Source organism: Corvus brachyrhynchos, unplaced genomic scaffold, assembly GCF_000691975.1.
Source record: "Corvus brachyrhynchos isolate BGI_N302 unplaced genomic scaffold, ASM69197v1 scaffold1, whole genome shotgun sequence".
NCBI lineage: Eukaryota > Metazoa > Chordata > Aves > Passeriformes > Corvidae > Corvus > Corvus brachyrhynchos.
The window spans coordinates 4088088-4108424 of NW_008237222.1; the positions used below are offsets into that span (position 1 = coordinate 4088088).

The 20337-nt window shown below is 38.5% G+C and overlaps 1 protein-coding gene and 1 pseudogene across 6 annotated transcripts in view; both read right to left on the reverse strand.

Moving 5' to 3' along the window:
- Window positions 1-20337, reverse strand: part of RPS6KA5 (ribosomal protein S6 kinase A5) — a 75414-nt gene that overhangs the window by 19265 nt on the left and 35812 nt on the right. For 4 of the 6 annotated variants that reach the window (XM_017728993.1, XM_017728997.1, XM_017728994.1 and 1 more), the window contains 3 exons: window positions 12742-12825; window positions 8814-8917; window positions 35-185 (listed from right to left, as the gene is read on the reverse strand). In XM_017728993.1, coding sequence (XP_017584482.1) covers window positions 35-185; window positions 8814-8917; window positions 12742-12825 — 339 coding nt within the window. Of the gene's footprint in view, window positions 1-34; window positions 186-8813; window positions 8918-12741; window positions 12826-13513; window positions 13642-20337 lie in introns of all 6 variants that reach the window. The other 2 variants (XM_017728996.1, XM_017728995.1) reach the window with 2 other exon arrangements.
- Window positions 9733-10961, reverse strand: LOC103612201 (annotated as a pseudogene).

Below are 20337 nucleotides of genomic sequence, written 5' to 3' on the forward strand. Positions count from 1 at the left end.
AGTGGGATCTGGTGAGTTTTGTTGTTTGCTTTACCTGGAAAAAGGGATGCTGTTTGATTTCATCAGCATCAGTGGGACCACAACCTAGCCTCTTCTTGGGGTCTTTCATTAAAAGCCGCTGAATTATATCCTTAGACAGAGCACTCATTTCTTGAGGATAAGGTGGCTCACTTTTTAATATTCTCCTTTAAAACAAACAAAATAACAATGTGGTAATTACTTAAAATGTTGAGAGTTAGAGATTTACCATACTAATGGAAGCATTAACATTTCACTTAAACTTCTATTGTACCCAAAAGCAGGAGTATGACAAATATGAAACCAACCTTTTTTTAAATAAAGGAAGGTTTAAGGAATTGTGGGCATGAAACACAACCTCTGGAGAGATACATTATGTAACTCAATCCACAAAAGGAGAACAATCCTCATTTCATGTACTGAGCTTACTATTTAAAAGAAATCTCATAGCTGCAACAGATAGCTCCACAAAGAAATCAACCTGATGCCTAACAGCAGTCAAACCAAAAATAATTCCAATATTAAGAAGTATTAGAAAATAAAGAAAAAAAAAATCCTGTATTTGAGCCATTGGAGGTTTGCCTGCACCCTCCATGTTGTGTGCAGCGCTCATGCCCTAGTCTCAAAAGAAGGCACTATAACTGGAAAAGTTTTAGAGAACAGTAATAGGACTAATCAGAAACACAGAATGTGTTTTATAGGACGTTTTATAAAAAGGCTAGGACTATCCAGCTTACTGTAATGATGATTCAAGGGAGCCGCGCAGTGTTCCCCTCAAAACAAAGTAAAGAAAGTAAACAGAGACCACACCATCTTTTTCAATACAAGAACTAGAAACCATCAAGTTGTGCCAGTGGAAGTCAAAACTTTGGAAGCCTAAGCAGAATCACATTTCAATACCTATCTTTTACATCTGTAGTTCCCACAGTTCTGTATAAAGAGGTAGGCAAGTTTTCCTTCAGCTACTCCAAATCTAAATGCTGAAGCTAAGGACTCTAAAGGAAAGTAACATAGCCAAAGACATGTGAACAGGTTTAAAACAGAGACACAAAAAACTTTTTAGCATACAGAATCACGAAGAGTTGTGGTTGGAATGGATCCCTGGAGGTCAGCTGGTCCAACTCCCTCAGCTTAAACAGTTACCTAGAGCCAGTTGTTCACCACCATGTCTAGAAACCTTTTGAATATCTCCAAGGAGAGAGACTTCACCACCTCCTTTGGGCAGCCTGTGTCAGTACTCAGTCACACTCACAGTAAAAAAGTGTTTCCTGATGCTCAGAGGGAACCTCCTGTGTTTCAATTTGTGCTCCCTAGCTCTGGTCCTGTTACTATACATCACTGAAAAGAGCCTGGTTCCCTCTTATTTGTACACTTTCTTCAGGCATTTATGAACATTGATGAGGTCTCCCTGAGCCTTCCCTTCTCCAGGCAGAAGAGCACCACCCTTCTCAGCCTTTCCTCAGATTCTTGGCAGCCCTTTGCTGGACTCTCTCCAATATATCACTCTCATGCACTGGAGAGACCAGAAGTGGAATTGAGTACTCCAGGTGTGGCCTCACCAGTGCTGAGTAGAGCGGAAGGATCATATCCCTCAACCTGACCATACTTTGTGTAAAGCAGCCCAGGATACCATTTGCTGCCTTTGCCACAAGGGCATATTGCTGCCTCATGTACAGCTTGGTGTCTATACAGCCTGACGCATACTCTCACTGTGGTGACTTCATAGAAGGACTTACAATGCCTCCACTAAACACAGACTGAAAGATTCTGAAGCCATGAGAGGCTGAGGCTCAAATGACAAGAGTTCATGGCAATACTAAAATCTCAACTATTACATGTTTCTGCCAGAGCTTAAGTTGATCACATTTTGTTGAAAGTTACGCATGACATATCCTTTAGAGTCAGTTATCCCATGAGAAAATTTTTATCTTGAAATCTCTAGCTTCTTGGATTAGTCCAAAAATAGATGCAAACAGATTGCTTCCTAAATAATCCTGTTCTGGCAATGTGGAAGGACAGAACCAAGTTCAAAATGCACACATCTCAGGGGTAGCTTCTACTGACGCAGTATCCAATTTCAAGCAAACAAAGACAAAGCAAGCTAACCTCTTGGTTTAAGTAACGCTGAAAGGAGTTAGAAAAATACACTCTGAGTTTTAAGATGGTGTAGAGGTCCAGGATTGTTTTTTTAAATGACATATGGATGATCTGCCAGTAAGGGTCTAAATCACAGCCATTCTGCTAGCAGAAGTAACAGCAACCATAAGACCTCTCTTCAACTTCTGGACACATTTCACTTTATAGAAAAGGAGAAGAAAGCACAATCTTACCAAATGATTTTTCAATTAGGGATGTTATTACCAAATTTAAACATCACTAAACAAGAGTATTCTTACACTGTAGGAGGGATGGAGAAGTAAAGATTCAGTCTCTTCAGAAATCACCCAGTCTCAGAAAGGGGAAGCAGGTAAGGAAGTAAGAAAACCTTCCTGTTCTAGAGACAGAAGACAGGACACCTTGATAGAAAAACTACTTTATTTACAGGAGGACCAATGAAATCTACAGTGTTTTCATAGCTTGAAAATCACTGTGGTTAGAGAAGTCTGAAAAAGCTTCTTTATCAACCTTTCTGATGAAAGAATCCGAAAGGTAAGTAGCAAAGATCCTGGAAAGCAGCAGGTTGTCTTTGGGCTCTCAGAAGGGGTAAAAGCCCCTCCAGTCAGTATTTTTTTGAAATTGATTTCTAAAGCAATGAGATTGAAACTCTGGGATGTCCTTAGAAATCAAAAGGGAAATTCTAGAGCAAGTTCTCTTCCACACACTCTAGGAACCTCCTAAACTGTTTTCCTCTTTGCTGTACTGTATTTCCAGAAGACATCCAGTAAGTTTTGTACTGAGAAGTATCTTCCATCTGTTGACCCTCCATGACCCAACCCACTGCAGGAAAGGCAGCATTTTGCCATGCTCCATTACAAGGAGACTCCTGTAAGTTGTATTTATAAATGCCAGTGGCTTTAATTCAGAAATACTTTTGAGGTTGACTGATATTAGAAAACACTGATGATGCTCTGGATTGGTTCACAGAACCATATTACAGAGGCAGTGAAGAATGAAGCTACCTTCTTTAGAAGTTCCAGGAACTACATAAAATTATCATGAAGTATGTGAAGCTGCACACACATTAATTAGGATTGAAATCAAGCTGCCAGAAAAGAAAGACCAGATTGGATCAACATGTGAGAGAGCAGATATTTGTGGAGCAGCTTGATCAAGTAAAGAGAGCCCAGTTTCACTAGTTCAACATTACTGAAGGGCTGTACTGACAGTTAAGTCACTCAAGGCTCTAACAGTAGCCCATACAGTGTTCAGAGGAAGGAAGCTCGCATGTATCAACATTGTTTTTGGGATGCATGTGCTTCTGTAAAGAAGCTATGGCCTTTAGCATTAATGACCCTTTTCTCAATCACCACCATTCTTTTGTACGTTTCATGTTTTTATGGGGTTGTCCACATTGTTCATGGAAGTGATCCAGTAACAGTGACAGAAGCAAGCAGGAAGAATTAAGTATCCCAAGTGGCAACTGGGAAAGCTGAAGGAATACTCTGCTGTATTTATTGCCTTTCCTGGCCTGGTATAAGCCCTCTGAGCTCCAGCAAGCTGAGATTACCCTGCTGATGAGAGAACTCTGGCTGTACTGAACACTCAAAGAAACCACCCCTTGCATAGGTCAAAAAGTTTAACACTTTGAAGTCATGAATCATTTCCATCTTACCCTTCTCTATGGCAGACTACGCAGAACTAGGAGTAACCCCACTGGTATTGTTTTTCAGGAACTTGAGCTCTGATGAGTTTTCCCCATAAATACTGCAGACCAAGAACATACATGATAATGCAAAGGACACACTAATGGATGATAAGGAAGAAAAGGAGGTGCTTAATCTAATTCTACAGTACCCTGAGAATTGTGTGCCTTGTGGTGATGTATGAGGATAGTCTATTCCCTGATCCTCTGCTTTATGCCCAAAAATGGGTGCTGTATCTTTAAGGTGGGTGCAGAGGAGGAGGGAGCCTTGGGCTCTTCAGGGTTTTTTTTTCAAAGCCTCACTCCCCCAGGTGTCCAGGGTGCCTCGGGGTCTGTTTTTTTTGCTCGGCTACCTTGATTTTTCTGTTAGCCCAGGCAAGAAGTTTTTTCCCTTTCCCTGGCCTTGGACAAGCTGCAGCAGCAATCCTTTGGCAACTTTTCCAAGGTAAACTGGACAGTTAGTTTAATTCTGAGACCAGAGATAACAGGACCTGCAGGACAGGAGTCAGTCAGGACCAGCAGGAGTAGAGGGGCCACTCTGTCTCAGCCCCAGACCTCAGAAAACCTGAGCCAGCGAGAGAAAGCACACCAACCCCACCCTTTTCATCTGCTGTGAAGAGGGGACCAATGTCAGAGAGTCAGGTTCCCACCTGTTTGCCCAAACTGTTGTTTGAATCTCCTGGTTTTTAGGTGTTTTTTTTTTCCCTGAGAGAGGAGCTGCTATCTTCTACCAGTAGGTAGGTAGGTGGCGAGCCGGTGGTTTGTTTTTTTTTTTCCCCTGGCATTTTGGGCTTTTTGTTCTAGTGTGTGTGGGGGGGCGAGGTCTGACAGTTTAATATCTAGCATTTATTTACCTTTTTCCCATTGGGCATTCCGTTTTGTCAATAAACGGTTGAGGTGGTTTTTTCTCACTTTCATCCACTAGTATTCATTTCCTATTGGCTGAAAGGGATCGTTGGAACCGTTTTTAAAGGAGGTGACTCATTCCAGAGTGTTTTCTCCTGAACTGGTCTCTAAACTGAGGCATTGTGTTACAAGCATCATCAAAAAGATACATGTGTCTGCATGTACAGGGAATAAGAGAAAGCAACCCCAGGCTGTAACCTTGTTAAAGGGCAAATGGACAAGACTTCCAAAGCAGAGTTTTCACCTTCATATTTGAGAATGATCCTGTCACCTCAGAACAAGTCATGCTAAACTCCTTGTTCTTTTATTCCAATTTGGAGCAGTCAGATACGTATGTGTATCCCTGGTCCTAGGCAAGTCAGAAATTTTGCTACAATACTTAAACCTTTCTTAAAACCATCTGTTTTACTGAACGGTTGAATGGATCTATAGGCAGAGTGACTGGTGCACTCTGATGTGCATGTAAACCTACAAATGCTGTACATTATAGACAGGCAGCTATAAGCTCTAGGAAAAAATACCAGAAGGCACCATGCAAATTAGAAGTCGGATTTAATGACTGTTCCATCTTTTAAAAGCTCTTTTAATCACTAGAGTTCTCACAGGCACAGATTAAAGAAGGAAATCAATACAGAAGGGCATCCCAGTATACAGCTGCTATGCATCTTGCCAACAGCTCTATGAAGAAAAGGTTTCTTGCAGGATCATAGATGAATCTAACAGATTGTCAAATTTCAGCTGTCCTCCACGAAGTTTAAATAAAGTCTAACCAACTACATCGAACAAAGACCCCAGGCTGCTACTGGCATTAGTATGCCAATACGGCATCATATACTTCTAGAGATTATTTTATAGATCTATAGATGTATACAAATGAAAAAAAAAATATAGGTTTCTATCTATTCATAATCCCAAAACTGGTAAGATTTTCTAGGCTGCTGCGCAGCTGCAAACTAATACTCCAAAACGTTCCTGCTCATTTTAAGTCCTATACATGACAGGACCCTCAAAAGTCAGCCCCCTAAAATGGATTTGTCTGTCTTTCAATTCAGCACTACAAATTACTCCTAGTCAAACTGAAAATACTGGGTGTGTAATCAATCCCAGCCCTTGCCTATGCTTTTGCAGGATGAGTCTTATCCCTGGCTCTGCAGCAATATAAGCTCAGAATTCTCAAAAATCAAAGGAAGATTTGGGAACAAGGGAAAAGAAAGGGGAGAGGGTGCACTAGAAAAGGAGAGATATTGGAGTAGCTATGTGAATTTTTTTTTAAATTTAATAGTTTAATAACCCGTAATACCAAGCATGTGAACAAAGAGTCTTCAGAGACAGAGATGTAAGGTAAAGTATACACTTACTTCAGTTGCATTTTCCATGAAAGAGAAGTCCACAGTGTTGCCAAAAAGATTATGATAAAAGAACAACCCAATTTCTCATCAGAAAGAGAAAAAAAAAATAGAAACTACACATTATTTCTGACACAAAAACTGAACTCTCCATTAGAGAGATATTTTAGAATAAAGTTTCATGCTTAGATTTAACACCAGACAGCCATTGTGCCACACAAAGGAGTAATATTATCTAAAAATATCAAAGGTTACTTCCTACCTAGGTGAAATGAAAAAAGGACCTGAATCCATTTAGAAGACTTTTTTTCCCTAAACTCAGAAAAATAAAAGGCCATGGAAACCATGCTTTCAAGAGCTTGTGAGCAAGTAAAAAACTGAATTCTCTAAGTCTGCTGCAATTGGAAGTTAAAGCATATTTAGGTTAACCAATATAATTTCTGGTTAGAACAACTTTGCTATCAAGATAGAAATTTGTACCGACTCATATCTCTGTACCAGTGCCAGTAACTTCATGATCAGTGGCAGCTCTCAATAGCTGGTTTCTGTTCTGCCTGCTTTACGCTATCCTCAGGGAAAGCTCCAAACACACTCCTGTTGCTCTCAAAGGCATGCAGCAGTCACCATTCCCCAAAAGGTCCCACACAACTCAGTGCAGCAGCCAGGGCAGCAGCACTGTTCTCATATGCTCTTCAAAGGAGCATAACATTCATGACAAACTGCAAGCACACAAAACTGAAGTCATCCAACACAGAAATTGCTATCAATGGAAACGGTTCAGAAACCAGTGGGTCTTAGGAGTATAGAAGTAACACAAGACAGATGAAATCAAGTCAGAAATGCAGTAATATAGCTGGAAATAAAAAGATCTCAACTGTAAACCAGAGGGTTATCAGTTGAAAGTGACAAAAGAGGAGAAGGAATTAGATCTATCGGACCAGCACTGGCATCAACAAGAGGAACCCAAGAAAAAGGAAGAAGTATTTTTTTGTTCAGATGGTAAATTCTTCCTTCCTCTAAACAAGAGCCTCTTGAAACATCAACAAGAATAAATTGTCTGTATGTAAGATAGAACAACACAAGCTGAGTTAAGAAAAGGCTTTTTCAGGAAACAGGAAGACTGGGCAACATCTTTAATATAGGAAACTGTAAGAATTTAACTTCTAAATTTATCAAAATAAAAGCTGAAATACTACAGGACTGCTGTCTATAAATGTGTAGCATAAACACCCACCAGAACAAAAACAGACTGAGCAGCAACACAGTAAACTTGCCACAACTAAAGATCAGAAAATAAGTTATTAGGTGTCAGAGGACAGATGTTAACAACCTTGCAGTTACTCAAATTATCAGAAATATTATTATCTTAAAGAGCACATAAGGGCCTACCAAGTCAAGTCCTGTAGAATACATAACTAAAAAGTTTCCCAGTTTTTGGGAAACTATACCTGTAAAATTCAGTTCAAAGTTCTCTCTAAAAAAAAACCTGTTACTCCTTCAGAGTCCCATCTAGTAAATCTTGGAAATCAAAATTACCAAATTCAGCCATGGCATAAGCAACTAGTCAACCAAACTCCTAACCTTAAATAGGTGAGAAAGAGATAACTGAAGTTTTAACTGCAATATAATGACCAAGATGGTGAAGTCCTGAATTTTGTTTTGTTAATGGACTTGCCTCTCCCCTGTATTTTTTCTAGTGACCCTCCAAGTTTCCTGCTCTGGTAGAGAAGTAAAAAGCAATACACAGGCCTCCATTTGCCAAGAAACTGCCTGAATTTATAGCGTAAGTGAAATAAATTATCTAAATAACTGAGGTATGTTCTATCATCCATTACAACCTTAAATATCAAGTGATTTTAGGTGAGGGTTAGAAGCATGACAGTACCTTCCAATAGAAGCAAGACTATTCTTACTTTGGGGACTGGACTTACAAGCTCATTTTGACAGCAGTTAGTAATTTGAGCAATTGAAGACCTCAACTTCTGCTCCAAAAGAAATCCAGTAAAAGGAAATGTTTGTTTTGGGAGAGATTTCAGTTATGTGTTTTGGGGAAGCTTATTGGTTTGTCTTTTTAAAATGTTCCAGTGCTTTTACACAGGTACTGAAAACAAACCTCTAAAGTGTAGAGGTTACTGAACATAACAAAAAGTTTACGTGTACAAGGTAAGAATGGTATAGGTTATTTCATTTCTGTAAGTATCATACTCATTTCTTCTCAGTTATGCAAGTGGGCCTCGCAAAGATCACTTTCTTTGTTTCATATTATACACTAATAAAATAAACATTATTTGTAACAAAAAGGTAGGAGTAGGGTACACTCTGACACTTTAAATCTGCAGTCTGCCAGAGTGACCTAGCAAGAGCTGATTTAAAAAATACCTCTAGCTAAAGATATCTCTAATGTATTAAGATTTTGAATGTGATAATTCTATTTACATACAATTTGATATTTCATTTGAATTCTTCTTCAACGGTAACCATGCAACAGGTAAGTATCTACAAAGCTATGGTTCCACTGTAGTTTAAACAAAACAGGTTTTTTGTAAAAGTTGGTTCTATTAGCTAATAAAACCTATCTACTTTCAGATGTCATTCTATTAAACAGAACTGGAGCACATAAAATGTTACCATGGCAGCACTTTCTTCCTAAATTTTAAATTAACAAACTCTCATAAAACATATATTACACTATAAGGATCATCTGTTAGCAAGCACATATACTTCACTGCTTTGAATCTTACCTAGAAATCTCTGCTTGGGAATTCTTCTCTCCGTCAACTGTAAATGGTGATGCTCCAGTTAATAATTCATACATAAGAACACCAACACTCCACCAATCAACAGCCTAGAGAACAACAATAATTATGTATGTTATGATACACTGAAGTAAAATTGTTAACAAAGGAAGGAACAAAACAATTCTCTTAGAAAGCAACTAGCATAGGAAGAACCTACCTATCAATACAAAGGCAAAATGGGATACAATGAAGAATAAACAACTGTTGTACTGATTGAAGGTATTTCCTGTGATAAATTAATTTTATATTGAAATCTTTCCACTTGCTTCTTCAACTTATTTCTCAATCTGAACTCTTTACACTGACTACTCAAGCTCCTTTTGTTTTCCTGCCAGAATTAATTTTTATTTTTACCATTGTCATGTGATATGAATTCTAATACGCACTCAAAATAACAGAGGAACCTAAGGCTTGCTAAGAAGTAGTGGAACTTGAACTTTCACGAGATTGAGAATGAAATTAAAGAACGTTCAAAAAGCACAGTTTAAGATCACAGGCCACAGTTAATCCAGGCACCTAAAAATGCTACGGAATCATAGAATAGTTTGGATTGGAAGGGATCTTAAATACCATCTTGTTCCAACTTCCTGCAATGGACAAGGACACCTTCCATTAAATCTGGTTGCTCAGAGCCCCGTTCAATCCAGCCTTGAACATTTTCAGGTACGGAGCATTCACAACTTCTCTGAGCAACCTGTTCCAGTACCTCATCAGCCTCACAGTAAAGAATTTCATCCTAATATCTAATCTAAATATCTCCTCTTTCAGTTTAAAGCCATTCCCCCTTGTCCTGTCACTACATGCCCTTGTAAAAAGTCTCTCTCCATCTTGTAGGCTCCTTTCAGGTACTGGAAAGTTGCAATTAGGCCTTCTCCAGGCTGAACAATTCCAATTGTCTCAGCCTTTCCTTATAGGAGAGGATCCCTCTCATCACTTTGGTGCCCCTTCTCTGGACTTGCTTCAACAGGTCCATGTCCTTCCTGTGCAGAGAACTCCAGAGCTGGATGCAGCACTCCAGCTGGGGTCTCAACAGAACAGAGCAGAGGGGCAGAATCCCCTCCCTCACCCTGCTGACCACGCTGCTTTGGATGCAGCCCAGGACACGTTTGCCTCTCTGGGCTGTGAGTGCACATGGCTGGGGCATGTCCAGGCTCTCCTTCAACAGCACCCCCACGTCCTTCGTTCATCCCCAGCCTGCGTTGATATCAGGGATTGCCCTCACCCAGGTGCAGCACCTTGCACTAGGTCTTGTTAAAACTCCTAAGATTTGCATGGCCTCTTCTTGAGCTTATCCAGGTCCCTCTAGATGGCATTCAATTTTTGGTTGTTGTCAACAACAACAACTTTTTAATGTTTAATTATCTGGACCACTATTTGTCTATTTAGGATCCTGAAATTTTTCACTTAGGTAGTATCTGCTTCTGTCAGATATTCCGAACCAGAGAGATTTTTAGGGAACCTGCTTAAAAGCACAGTTCTTTCCTGTTATTAAACCTGTGACATTTCCAACCTTGAACACAGTTTCAGCCAGTTCATGTTTCACCTCTTTGCTGGTTCACTCAGGCAGAGCTTTCAGAAAAAACCATGTCTCCAACATGCTACTGTTGCAATGGATCATGGGTAAAACAGTGGTTTTGTTTGCTAAAGAACTTTACTAAGGATCTAGCATGAGCCTTGTTACTCCCACTTTGACAGTTTACTGCATTTTGGTTCCTGCTACTTCCCCTGCTATCCATTTTGCATGTGCAGCTCCAGATGGCACAGGCACTGTTCAATCATGGTCATCCAGTGCCACCACTGCACCTCATGGGCCTTAGAGAGATGGACTGTGGTAATACATGGGATATTTGGCTTCTCATATACTCATCATATTATTCATATCTCTCATAACTTAAAAAATACTTCTCTCTTTCAAAAGGAAGGATGCTACTATGAATAATAAAGGAAGCAGTTTAGTCCTTTCAATGAAATTAATTACAGGTGTTTGAGCTTCTCAGGTTCACAGCCATGAAATCTGAAAATCAATGAAACTTCTGCTTTACTTGTGTTGGCAATATTAACACAATACAGGAAGACAGCTAGTGAAATCATGACAATCACCACATATTTTATTTGGTTTTGCTTCAAAATATACAGAATCTGATTTCTGATATATTCAGCCAAGAGTGTCTAGAACTCGCTGAAGAAGTCTCTGCACTGTTACTAATTATCTTTACAAATACATAATTCTCAGAGAAAATCCCAAAGAATTTCTTCTTGGCATGTGTTTTTCCAAAAGAAAAGGAGGATTTGCAGAATCAGAAATCAAACTTTAAAAAAATAAATACTGAAATACTAGAGCAAGTCCTTAAGACAAACACTGCAATCATCTAGAAGAGATTACAGATGATAAATACTGACTAATGAGAGCACAGCATACTAAAGCAATCTTGTTTTCTCTTTTTGTAAGGTCTTTGAGTTGCTAGATATGCAGTAAGTATAAAATACACTAAAAACCTTCTAAAATGACAATACATGACACTGCCAATGCTAAGGTAGTGAGCGTGTGGTGTAAACAACTAACATCACACACATAACTGCAAAATCACCCCTATCGATCAGCTAACATTCACCATCAAACTGTGAAGCTATTCGTTATAAAACACCGTATGACTCTGCACAACATCTGATGGAAGTATCAGAGAGAACCAAAGGTAACAGAAGAGAGATTCCTCTTCAAGTCAGCAACAAGACTGAATTTGCAAGCTTTGAGAAGCCAGAATCATAATTCAACATGACTGAGAAATCTGAGAGATGCTCTGGAGGTGGAATGACTAAATTAAGAGAGTGCAGGGAGAAGCTTCAATACGCAAGTTTAAATTCCATTTTTAATAGCAACTGGGCAATCAGTATAGTAGAAAAAGACAAAGAGGTTATAGTGGAATTCAAGGTAGATGTGAAACAATGACTCAGTGAAAAGACAAAGCACACTTTATTTTATGTGTAGTAGAAGAATCAGGGAGGTCATTCTGCTATACTTCAAACTGCCAAATCCCAGCTGTGCCCACTACAATGCTCCCTAACTGAAGGTAAACTCAGACCAAAAGAGACACAGAATGCATAGAGAAGAAAAAGAAAGAACTTTCTCGGGCAAAAGTCAGACTTTTCCAGTTCTTAGACCAGAACCACAATCAACTACATTCCATGATCCACAACAGAAAGACAAGTCAACTCAGTCTACAGCAAAAAACCACATAGATTCAATATTCTCCAAAACTACCAAGTATAGTGAGCAATCAGAATAAATTATCTAGGAATATTGTAGAATTATTTTGGAGAATAGGGTTTTTTGTTTGTTTTAAAAATAATCTGTTAATTGTTGTTGTCTTGATCTTGTCTATCAATTACTGACACTTTACTGTGTAATAAAACTTGAGTCGCAAGCCAAACAATTAATTTTTACAATATGAGAACACTTATAACATTAATAACCCATCCCATACCTCAGTAAGTATAACAGATTTCTCTGATGTCCAATTTAACATGTATATCAGAATTAGCCACAAACCAGTCACTTTCCACTCTGAACTAGTTTTTCATGCAAAGGCAAATAAGTGTCAACTAAGTTTATTGTCCCACAGCATGTTTGGAACAAATTTTGAACAGAACAAAAATAAGCCTCAATACCTTTATAAACATGCCCTTTACCTCAGATCAGAAAAGGAAAATACATCAACAGACCACTGAATACACAGGAAATAATCTATTTTAGGACAACCTAAAACAACACATACTTAAATAAGACAACATCATATTTTACAAAAACCACCCAAACTGAGCAACATGTTGACTGAAGAATTAGTTTATTTTCAGTAATAAACTCAGAACATACCTTATCATGTCCTGTGTCTCCCCCTCTTACAATATCTGGAGCCATATATTCTATTGTTCCACAGAAGGAATATGCTCTCTCGTTCTAGAAAAAAAAGTAAAACTTACATCAAACAACTATATTATACATATGATATGGGACAGATATGGCTAACAGTTCCGAAATGCTGGCAGCAATTCTTCTCCAAATAGCTCAGAACTGCTAGCTAAATAATATTCCATCATATGTAGAGATGTATCACATAATGCTACAGAATATTTAGTCTTCTATGAAAAAATAAAATGTCATAAGTCTGTGTTGCAATCTAAGATAAACACACAAAAATTAATCTACTAGTATTTAAAAAAAACTCTCCCGTAAGTCTAAAATGATTTATACATTTCAGAATTACACAAGATTCCCCAAGTAACATAGATATACATTCTGAAGTCTGCAATACCAGTGCTCTAGATAACAAATGAAACTTTTCATTAAAAAGGGAATTTCTTTGTAAGATGTACAATTTGACTAAATTGGATACAAGATCCTTTGGGTTCCCCATATTTAGGAATTTGTTATGACCTCTAGAAAAGTTGTTTTCTTTCACAACAAACACATATATAAAAAACAACATTATCTCAAGAAGAGACTTGGAGAGAGACAAGACAGAAAGGGAAAGGCAGACAGTGTTGTAAATTCAATTTTATTCTATGCACTGAATTATTCTCTTGACTATGTTCAAAACTAAGCTGCTTTCACAGGCATGTATAATTGTTCCCTGGTAGCGATTTACCTTTGAGGTCAACATGAGGTCATGCTGTACCTTGCTAATGACGAAAGCACATGTGTTTGGGCCATGCAACATTGTTCCTCCCTTATCCTTCATGCTTCTAGCATTTTGGGGAGAGATCCTGATAGGTCCTTTAAAGAAGAGTGTTCAAAAAAGCAAATATTTCAAAAGTCAGGTTTTACATTTGTAGATTCAGATTTGGAGTTTAAAACAGGTGCTATATAAGAGACTACACTAATGAGAAGAAGCTTCTAAAAGTAGAAATAGTGCTCTGTGCTACCCTAAGGCATAAAAGTTAAACAGTCCAGCAGCATATTATTAAACTGTATTTCTTAAAATACATATACTGTGACTGGTTTTTTGGGATGAAATTCTGAGTTCAAAATAGTTATAAGGCCTCATTTTGTTCAAATATTAACTTGAAATATTAACTTCTGAGACAAAACCATATAATAATGAACTTTTCATGATTCCACTTTCTTTTGACACAACTATTGTTTCTCTCTGATAATCTTTTCCAGAACCTGTTATCCTAAGGAATATAATGTGATAAAAAGCATAAACAAAGAAAAATTATCAGAAATCCCTAGCCCTCCATCAGCCAGTCTAAACCTACTCAATATCTCTGTTCTTTTTTCCTTCAGCTGGGAGGGAGGGAGGAAGAATGGGGAAAAGGAAGGGGAGTGGAAAACGCAGAAAGAAACTGTTCTTCACTCGCTACCTCTCCAAAGAGTAAAGATAATGCAGCCAAAGTGAGATATCAAGACGACTGTCTGAAGGCAAAGCACTCTGACTCCACCACAGATTAACACAGACTTGCCTTCATAAGATACTGTAGAAAGTCCTGACTTCAAAACAGTTGAAGTCATAAAATCCAGATACTTCTTTGTTAGAAACCTCTGTTTATGTTGTGGTTTATTAAGTTACAGGCTTCATCAATTACATCTAGCTGTTACTTAAAAAACACAGGTTTTGCAGTGTGAAATTTCACTAGGAACACTTTGGTAAATTTGCCACTGTTAAATATGCCTCTTACAGGAAGTCATTAATAGTTTCCTCTGTTATGCACTACACGTGGGTTTAAAACCATTTTCAAAGAATGTTATCTCCAATAACAGTTTTATTTTCTGTCATTTTCTGGTCTCTTGGGTACATGAGAGACAAGGATATAGTGGACAGAGTCCAGCAAAAAGAACCATAAATATGATTTAGGGAACCTTTGAGGAAAGGCTGAGAAAGCTGGGACTGTTTCACCTGAAGAGGTGAACCTGAAAGCTCAGGGAGATCTCATCAAAGTACAAAAACGCCTGAAGGAAGTACGCAAAGAAGAGGGAGCAAGGCTCTTTTCAATGGTGCCTAGAGACAAGACCAGAGGAGGAAACACTTTTTTACTGTGAGGGGGACTGAGTGCTGGCACAGGCTGGCCATGAAGGTTGTGGAGTATCCCTCCTTGTAGATATTCAAAAGGCTTCCTGTGGGCAACCAGCTCTAGGTGACTGTATTTGTGTGGGGGGTTGGGCAAGATGACTTCTAGCAACCCCTTCCACTCTGTGATTCTGTCACAAAATGTCACTGAAAGCTGTATTTCAACATTCATTTGTGAAACCACAACCAAATCCTATTTTGTACCCCCTCCACATTTACATTTCAGCATAATTTCTGAATGTTTATGCAATAACATATCTTTTAGTAAAGGTAAACAAAGTGGCTACTCAAACCAGTTAGCTGCTTAAGAGAGCAACAACTTGTCTTGAAGCCACAGAGAATTTTGTTACGAGTTCTTGAATAGTGATAGATACATTCACATGGACAGCCAGGCAGTTCATTTTGTTAAGCCATCTTGCTATTAAATTAGAAAACCACATTATATTTCCCTATTATTTTACCTTCGAGATGAACAACACACTGACACAGGGGCTGTCCCAGTATATATTACCAGACTGTTTCTAATAAATACTGTAGTACTACACACAGGGTAGATATATAAATTTCCCCACACCAGCTACAGCAATATTAAAAAAGATGGTGTACTGCATTGCTTCCTAGTTCCCGGCTATCATTCTGACTGATCTAAGCAGCCTAGTGAATTGCAACTGCTTTAACTTGCCAGGGCAGTTTCAGTACATCTCCACATAACTTATTTTAACATCCCATTTTCATTTTCCTTCATCAAAAAAAAGAAAGGGCACCGGGCAGCTTTCATGCAGAGCGTTAGAACTCTGTGACATCCAAGAGATGTGTGATGCAGATTACCATTTGTCCTGGAAGACAGCACTTCACCAGAAAAACCCTACCTCAGAACAGTGTCTTCTTTGCTAAGACTAAGTACCCCAACCTGGGCATCTTGACCACAATTACACCAATTGCAGAGATCAAAATACCTAACTCCAAAAATCAATCAAAAGTGCTGACAGAGGGTTGGCAATCTTGCACCACCATGTTCTTGATGATCTTGTGATATCTTCGCTTGGCTCTGCTTTATAACCAAGGAATGGTAGGCAGGCATTTGAAACTACCTGAAAATGTAGAAAGCACGTGTGTAAAGTTTTCTCCTCAGTGACAGAGAGGTCTTATGCCTTCAAAGTTGTCTAATGACCTCCTTCAACAAATACAAAAAAAGCACTTTAACAGCAACCAAAAAAAGCAAAAAGATCAAACTCTACTCTGCTGCAGACACTAATCACACTCACCACATTTACTGGAAAGGCTTGACTGATAGAGAAACAGTCACTACTGTCATAGAAGGATGTGTCCTTTAGAGCATCCATCCTAGCCTACAATAATACAGATTCAGTTTACTAACATGTGCAAAGGCAGCTCAGACAGTTGTTAAGTCTTGCAACTGCTCAACAGGTTGTAACAGTATGTGGGACAAGAAGTGCGATTCCAAAGCGAATCACAGGAATCAGATGAGACATCAAGACAGCAAAGGTATCACTCATGCTCAACATGCTCTTAAAAGGCTCACCTCTACTGGTCCAAACTGCCTTTTTGCAGCCAGCTCTTCAGAAAAAGGACTACTCCTCTATGCCTGATTTAAGAGGATACTGTGCTGGCAGGACGGTGTTAGTTTCCAGTGCCACAAAACTCACACAGCCCAGAAAGCATTGTAAATGTCTGATTCAATGTCCTAATGCATCCAAAAAGGGCATGCAATCTGGGCAAAGAAATAGTGACAACAGATTCTGGATGGGTGTTTCCCAACACCTTGGAGGTGAAGGCCTTGCAATTCTTCTCAGAGAAGAGGACCTGATCCCAAGGAACTGTTATATAGTATAATAACTCCTTCAATAGGCAGAACATCATTAGTTCAGGGCCCCAACAAAATCAAATTAATTTCCCCATGGAAATAGAGACCTGTATAACTGAAAAGTACATTTAGAGTATCTGGCTTAGAACACTCAGGCATATTCCAAGTACACTGTTCTGCACATGTGCACAAGACTGAGGAGAAGATCTATTTGCCATACATATACTGCTTTGGGGAAACGCTTGAGAGCTTGAGCAATTGTGATTTTAATTCCGAAGTGTAAATGCAGGTGTGGAAAGCACTCAAGTGTCTTAAGACAGTTACTATGCTATTTGAAGATGTATTATTTAACATTTAAATATACAGCCTTTGAAGTACTTCTTTAACTTGATGAGCTTCATCTAAATAATAACTGCCACCACTACTCCAACAGACACTTGAGTCATAAAACCTTATGGCTTATTTAATTTAGAAGTCTTTGTGCAAACATTATTTAGACAGAGGATTAGCCAGGTATTCACTGAACCCATTCTTTTCAGCATTCAAAATTAGGACCCACTTCTCCAACTACATGAAAGGTCATCTTTGAAACACGACAGACTGCTTTCTGTTTTCTGACTACTTATTGCACAAATACTTTGTTCTTAACTGAGCTAGACTGCTACCTGGAACATCAGATATGACAAATTCTGAAACTATAATACTATCATATTCTTTCAAACTGTGAAATTTGACTCCTTAAATATATTTTGTAACTTGTAAAAAGTAAATATATAAAACCAACGCTACTCTTCCCTAAAAGTTCTTTAATAGTGTAAGTATTCTCTAATGGGAATTCCTTGCTATTCGAAGAGATGGTAGGATAGGGTCAAAAGGCTTGGTTAAAACCTAGAGCAAGTTAAGTTCTAGTACAAGAATTTCAAGAAATTGAAACTATGTTATATAAGGGAAAGAACACTTATCAGCTATTAAATTGGCTTGAACTAACTTCCTTGCATTCCATATTCATATAAAATATTCTTGGAACATTATCACATAGCTTAAAAATTGTTCCTTCAATGAAGTCAATATTTAAAAAAAGACAACAAAACCAAAACCTAGAAAACTCAGTGCTGTTGGGCTAAGAACACAAAGGCCAGCCGTAGAGCTGGAGAGTCAGAGGTACAGTCTCTGGTGGCACATATTTCATCTGTCAGGAATAACTATGGCTGGCTAGCACCTAGTGCCATGGAGCAAGAGTGTGCAATGGCACAGAAGGGAACCAGGTAGCCAGACAGAAGCTCTCTGAAGGCATTCAGGGCTGCTCTGATGATTGACTCCACAAGTCCAATGAAAAATTCTCCAATCCAGACAAGAATTATTTACTGGTTCTCATCATGTTTGTTATGGAGAAATAATATAATTACTATGCATGTTTTGACTGGGTTCTTCTATGGTTTTCAGCAACATTCTTACAACATTCCTATGCTTGTCCGTAGTTCTTAGTTGGCAAATTAAATTGCCTCATTCCCTTAATCTGACTTCATCATTATGAAGGTTTCAAAATGTTATGACCTAGCAAGAAAAGAGGAATACTTCTCTCTTGGAGGTATTCTGAAATGGCATAACACATTTAAGTAATGTGTTAAATCTAATACAGCTATGGACTTTCCACTTAGTCAAGGACAATTCCCCCCTTATTGCATGGGTAGTAAAATTCTCTATACCAACTTTCAGATCAGGTTTAGAGATGACAAATCAAACTCACGAAAAATCATAGTTTAGCTAAAATTCTCTGTATAGTGGGGCTTCTCTTTTAGCAATCACCTAGCATATACTTCACATACTGGAAAAATGCAGAACTGCTTGCGAAGTTCCTCAAATTTCTATTTTGTTGTATGATTATTAATATACTAACTGTACCTAAGAAAAATTCTATTTCTTAAGTAGTGCTTCATGCAAATTCTAGCCTAGCAGGAAAGTCAGTCCTGTTAAAAAGACACAGAAGGTATTGTTCTCATGAAGGTTCAGTGATGGCAGTGGACATCCCTAATACCCTTTCATGGAAGGCTTTATTAAAAAAAAATATGTTGAGGAGAGTAATTCTGTCCCAAAAGATACCAAGTATCTAACTTTGTATCAGATTATTTAACAGCTCCCAGCCACTAATTCAAATACATACAGAAGTCCCAACACTCAGCATAAATATTTGCCACCTGGCTAGGACTGCAACACTTCAGCCAGTGAGGAAGAAGCCATCCCAAAAGACACCTGCATGTTACTCTTCCACAGAAGGTCTCACTCAAAGAGGGTAAGGCAGAAACACAGACTCCCAATTCAGAACTCGAAATAGCAGCAAGAGGCAACAGTACTGGAAACACTAAATAGGTAGTGAATCCTCTTGAAGAATAATGCTAGTGTGTTTTTGTGAGATTTCTGAAATGTCTTTGTGTGCATATTTATCAGTATCAATATAATACAAATAGCTTCAGCCACAATGGTATGGCCATTGACTCTTCTATTTTACAGTTTTACCAATTTCTTAGTTAACAAAGAACATTTTAAACAATATACACTAAACTGTCCCCTCTAATAATTTTCTTTTATTCAATGCATATTTAGAAATTGACAGGAGAATCATTCATTCTACTATTTTTGCAAGGCTGCTGAAGAAAAAGTAAGTAGTTAAGAAATAAGCAAATTCAGACAGCAAAGGTTAGAAAGGATATATAATGTGACTGTATTCAGAAGTAAGACTTAATTGGGTGTACGGGCTCATCTAAAGAGTTTCACAGGGTATCAGATTAAACAATTTTCTTGTCCTTTCAACATAAAATCCATTTCTTAGTCTCCTCAAATGCCTAAAGTGGTAGATAATTTCTAGGCATGAACAGACACCAGTGTTCGTACTGCACCAGAGAACTCTCGCTGTTGCTCTTCATTTGATTAATTCAGGGAAACACACTGGAGTATAACTATCTTCCTTAATTGCTTATACCTCTGAACAAATGCTTCAAATCCCAAGTTGTCTTTCTTCCTTTGTTAAAGGTACATCAAAGTTCCAGACTGCATTAATTAGACCCTCTCTGGGCTCTATCAGTAGTGTTTCAAATAGCACCCATCAGAAATGAAGAGATGTACCAAAATTTCTAGAATACAAGAATCATTGTTCCAATCAAGTACCATCATTGTTCCTATTTTGTACAGCTGTGAGTGTATGTAAACAGAGTCCTGAAAGTCATAACTTACAGCTTCGCTACAAGCATAAATAGCGAAAGCTTTCCCAGAATTACCAATGGCAGGACCCTGAGCTTATCAACAGGCTCTACAATCTCTTTCACCAATCATAGGGGTTAAGGCATCTCTGCTTAAGACCAATTCTGACAAAATGCAGCTGAGTGACCTGTGTGGAACCTTCTCAGGGGCGGGCCTCTTCCACTTTCAGCTGGGAGCAGAAGTTCAGGCTCCCATTCTTGAACCTTGCATCAGCTGTGCTGTAGGTATGTCTGTACTTGGCTGGGTACCTCGCTGATACTGATCCACCAAATTCAAATCCTGACTTGTCCTCAAGCCTCTTCCCTCACAACAAACTTTTTTG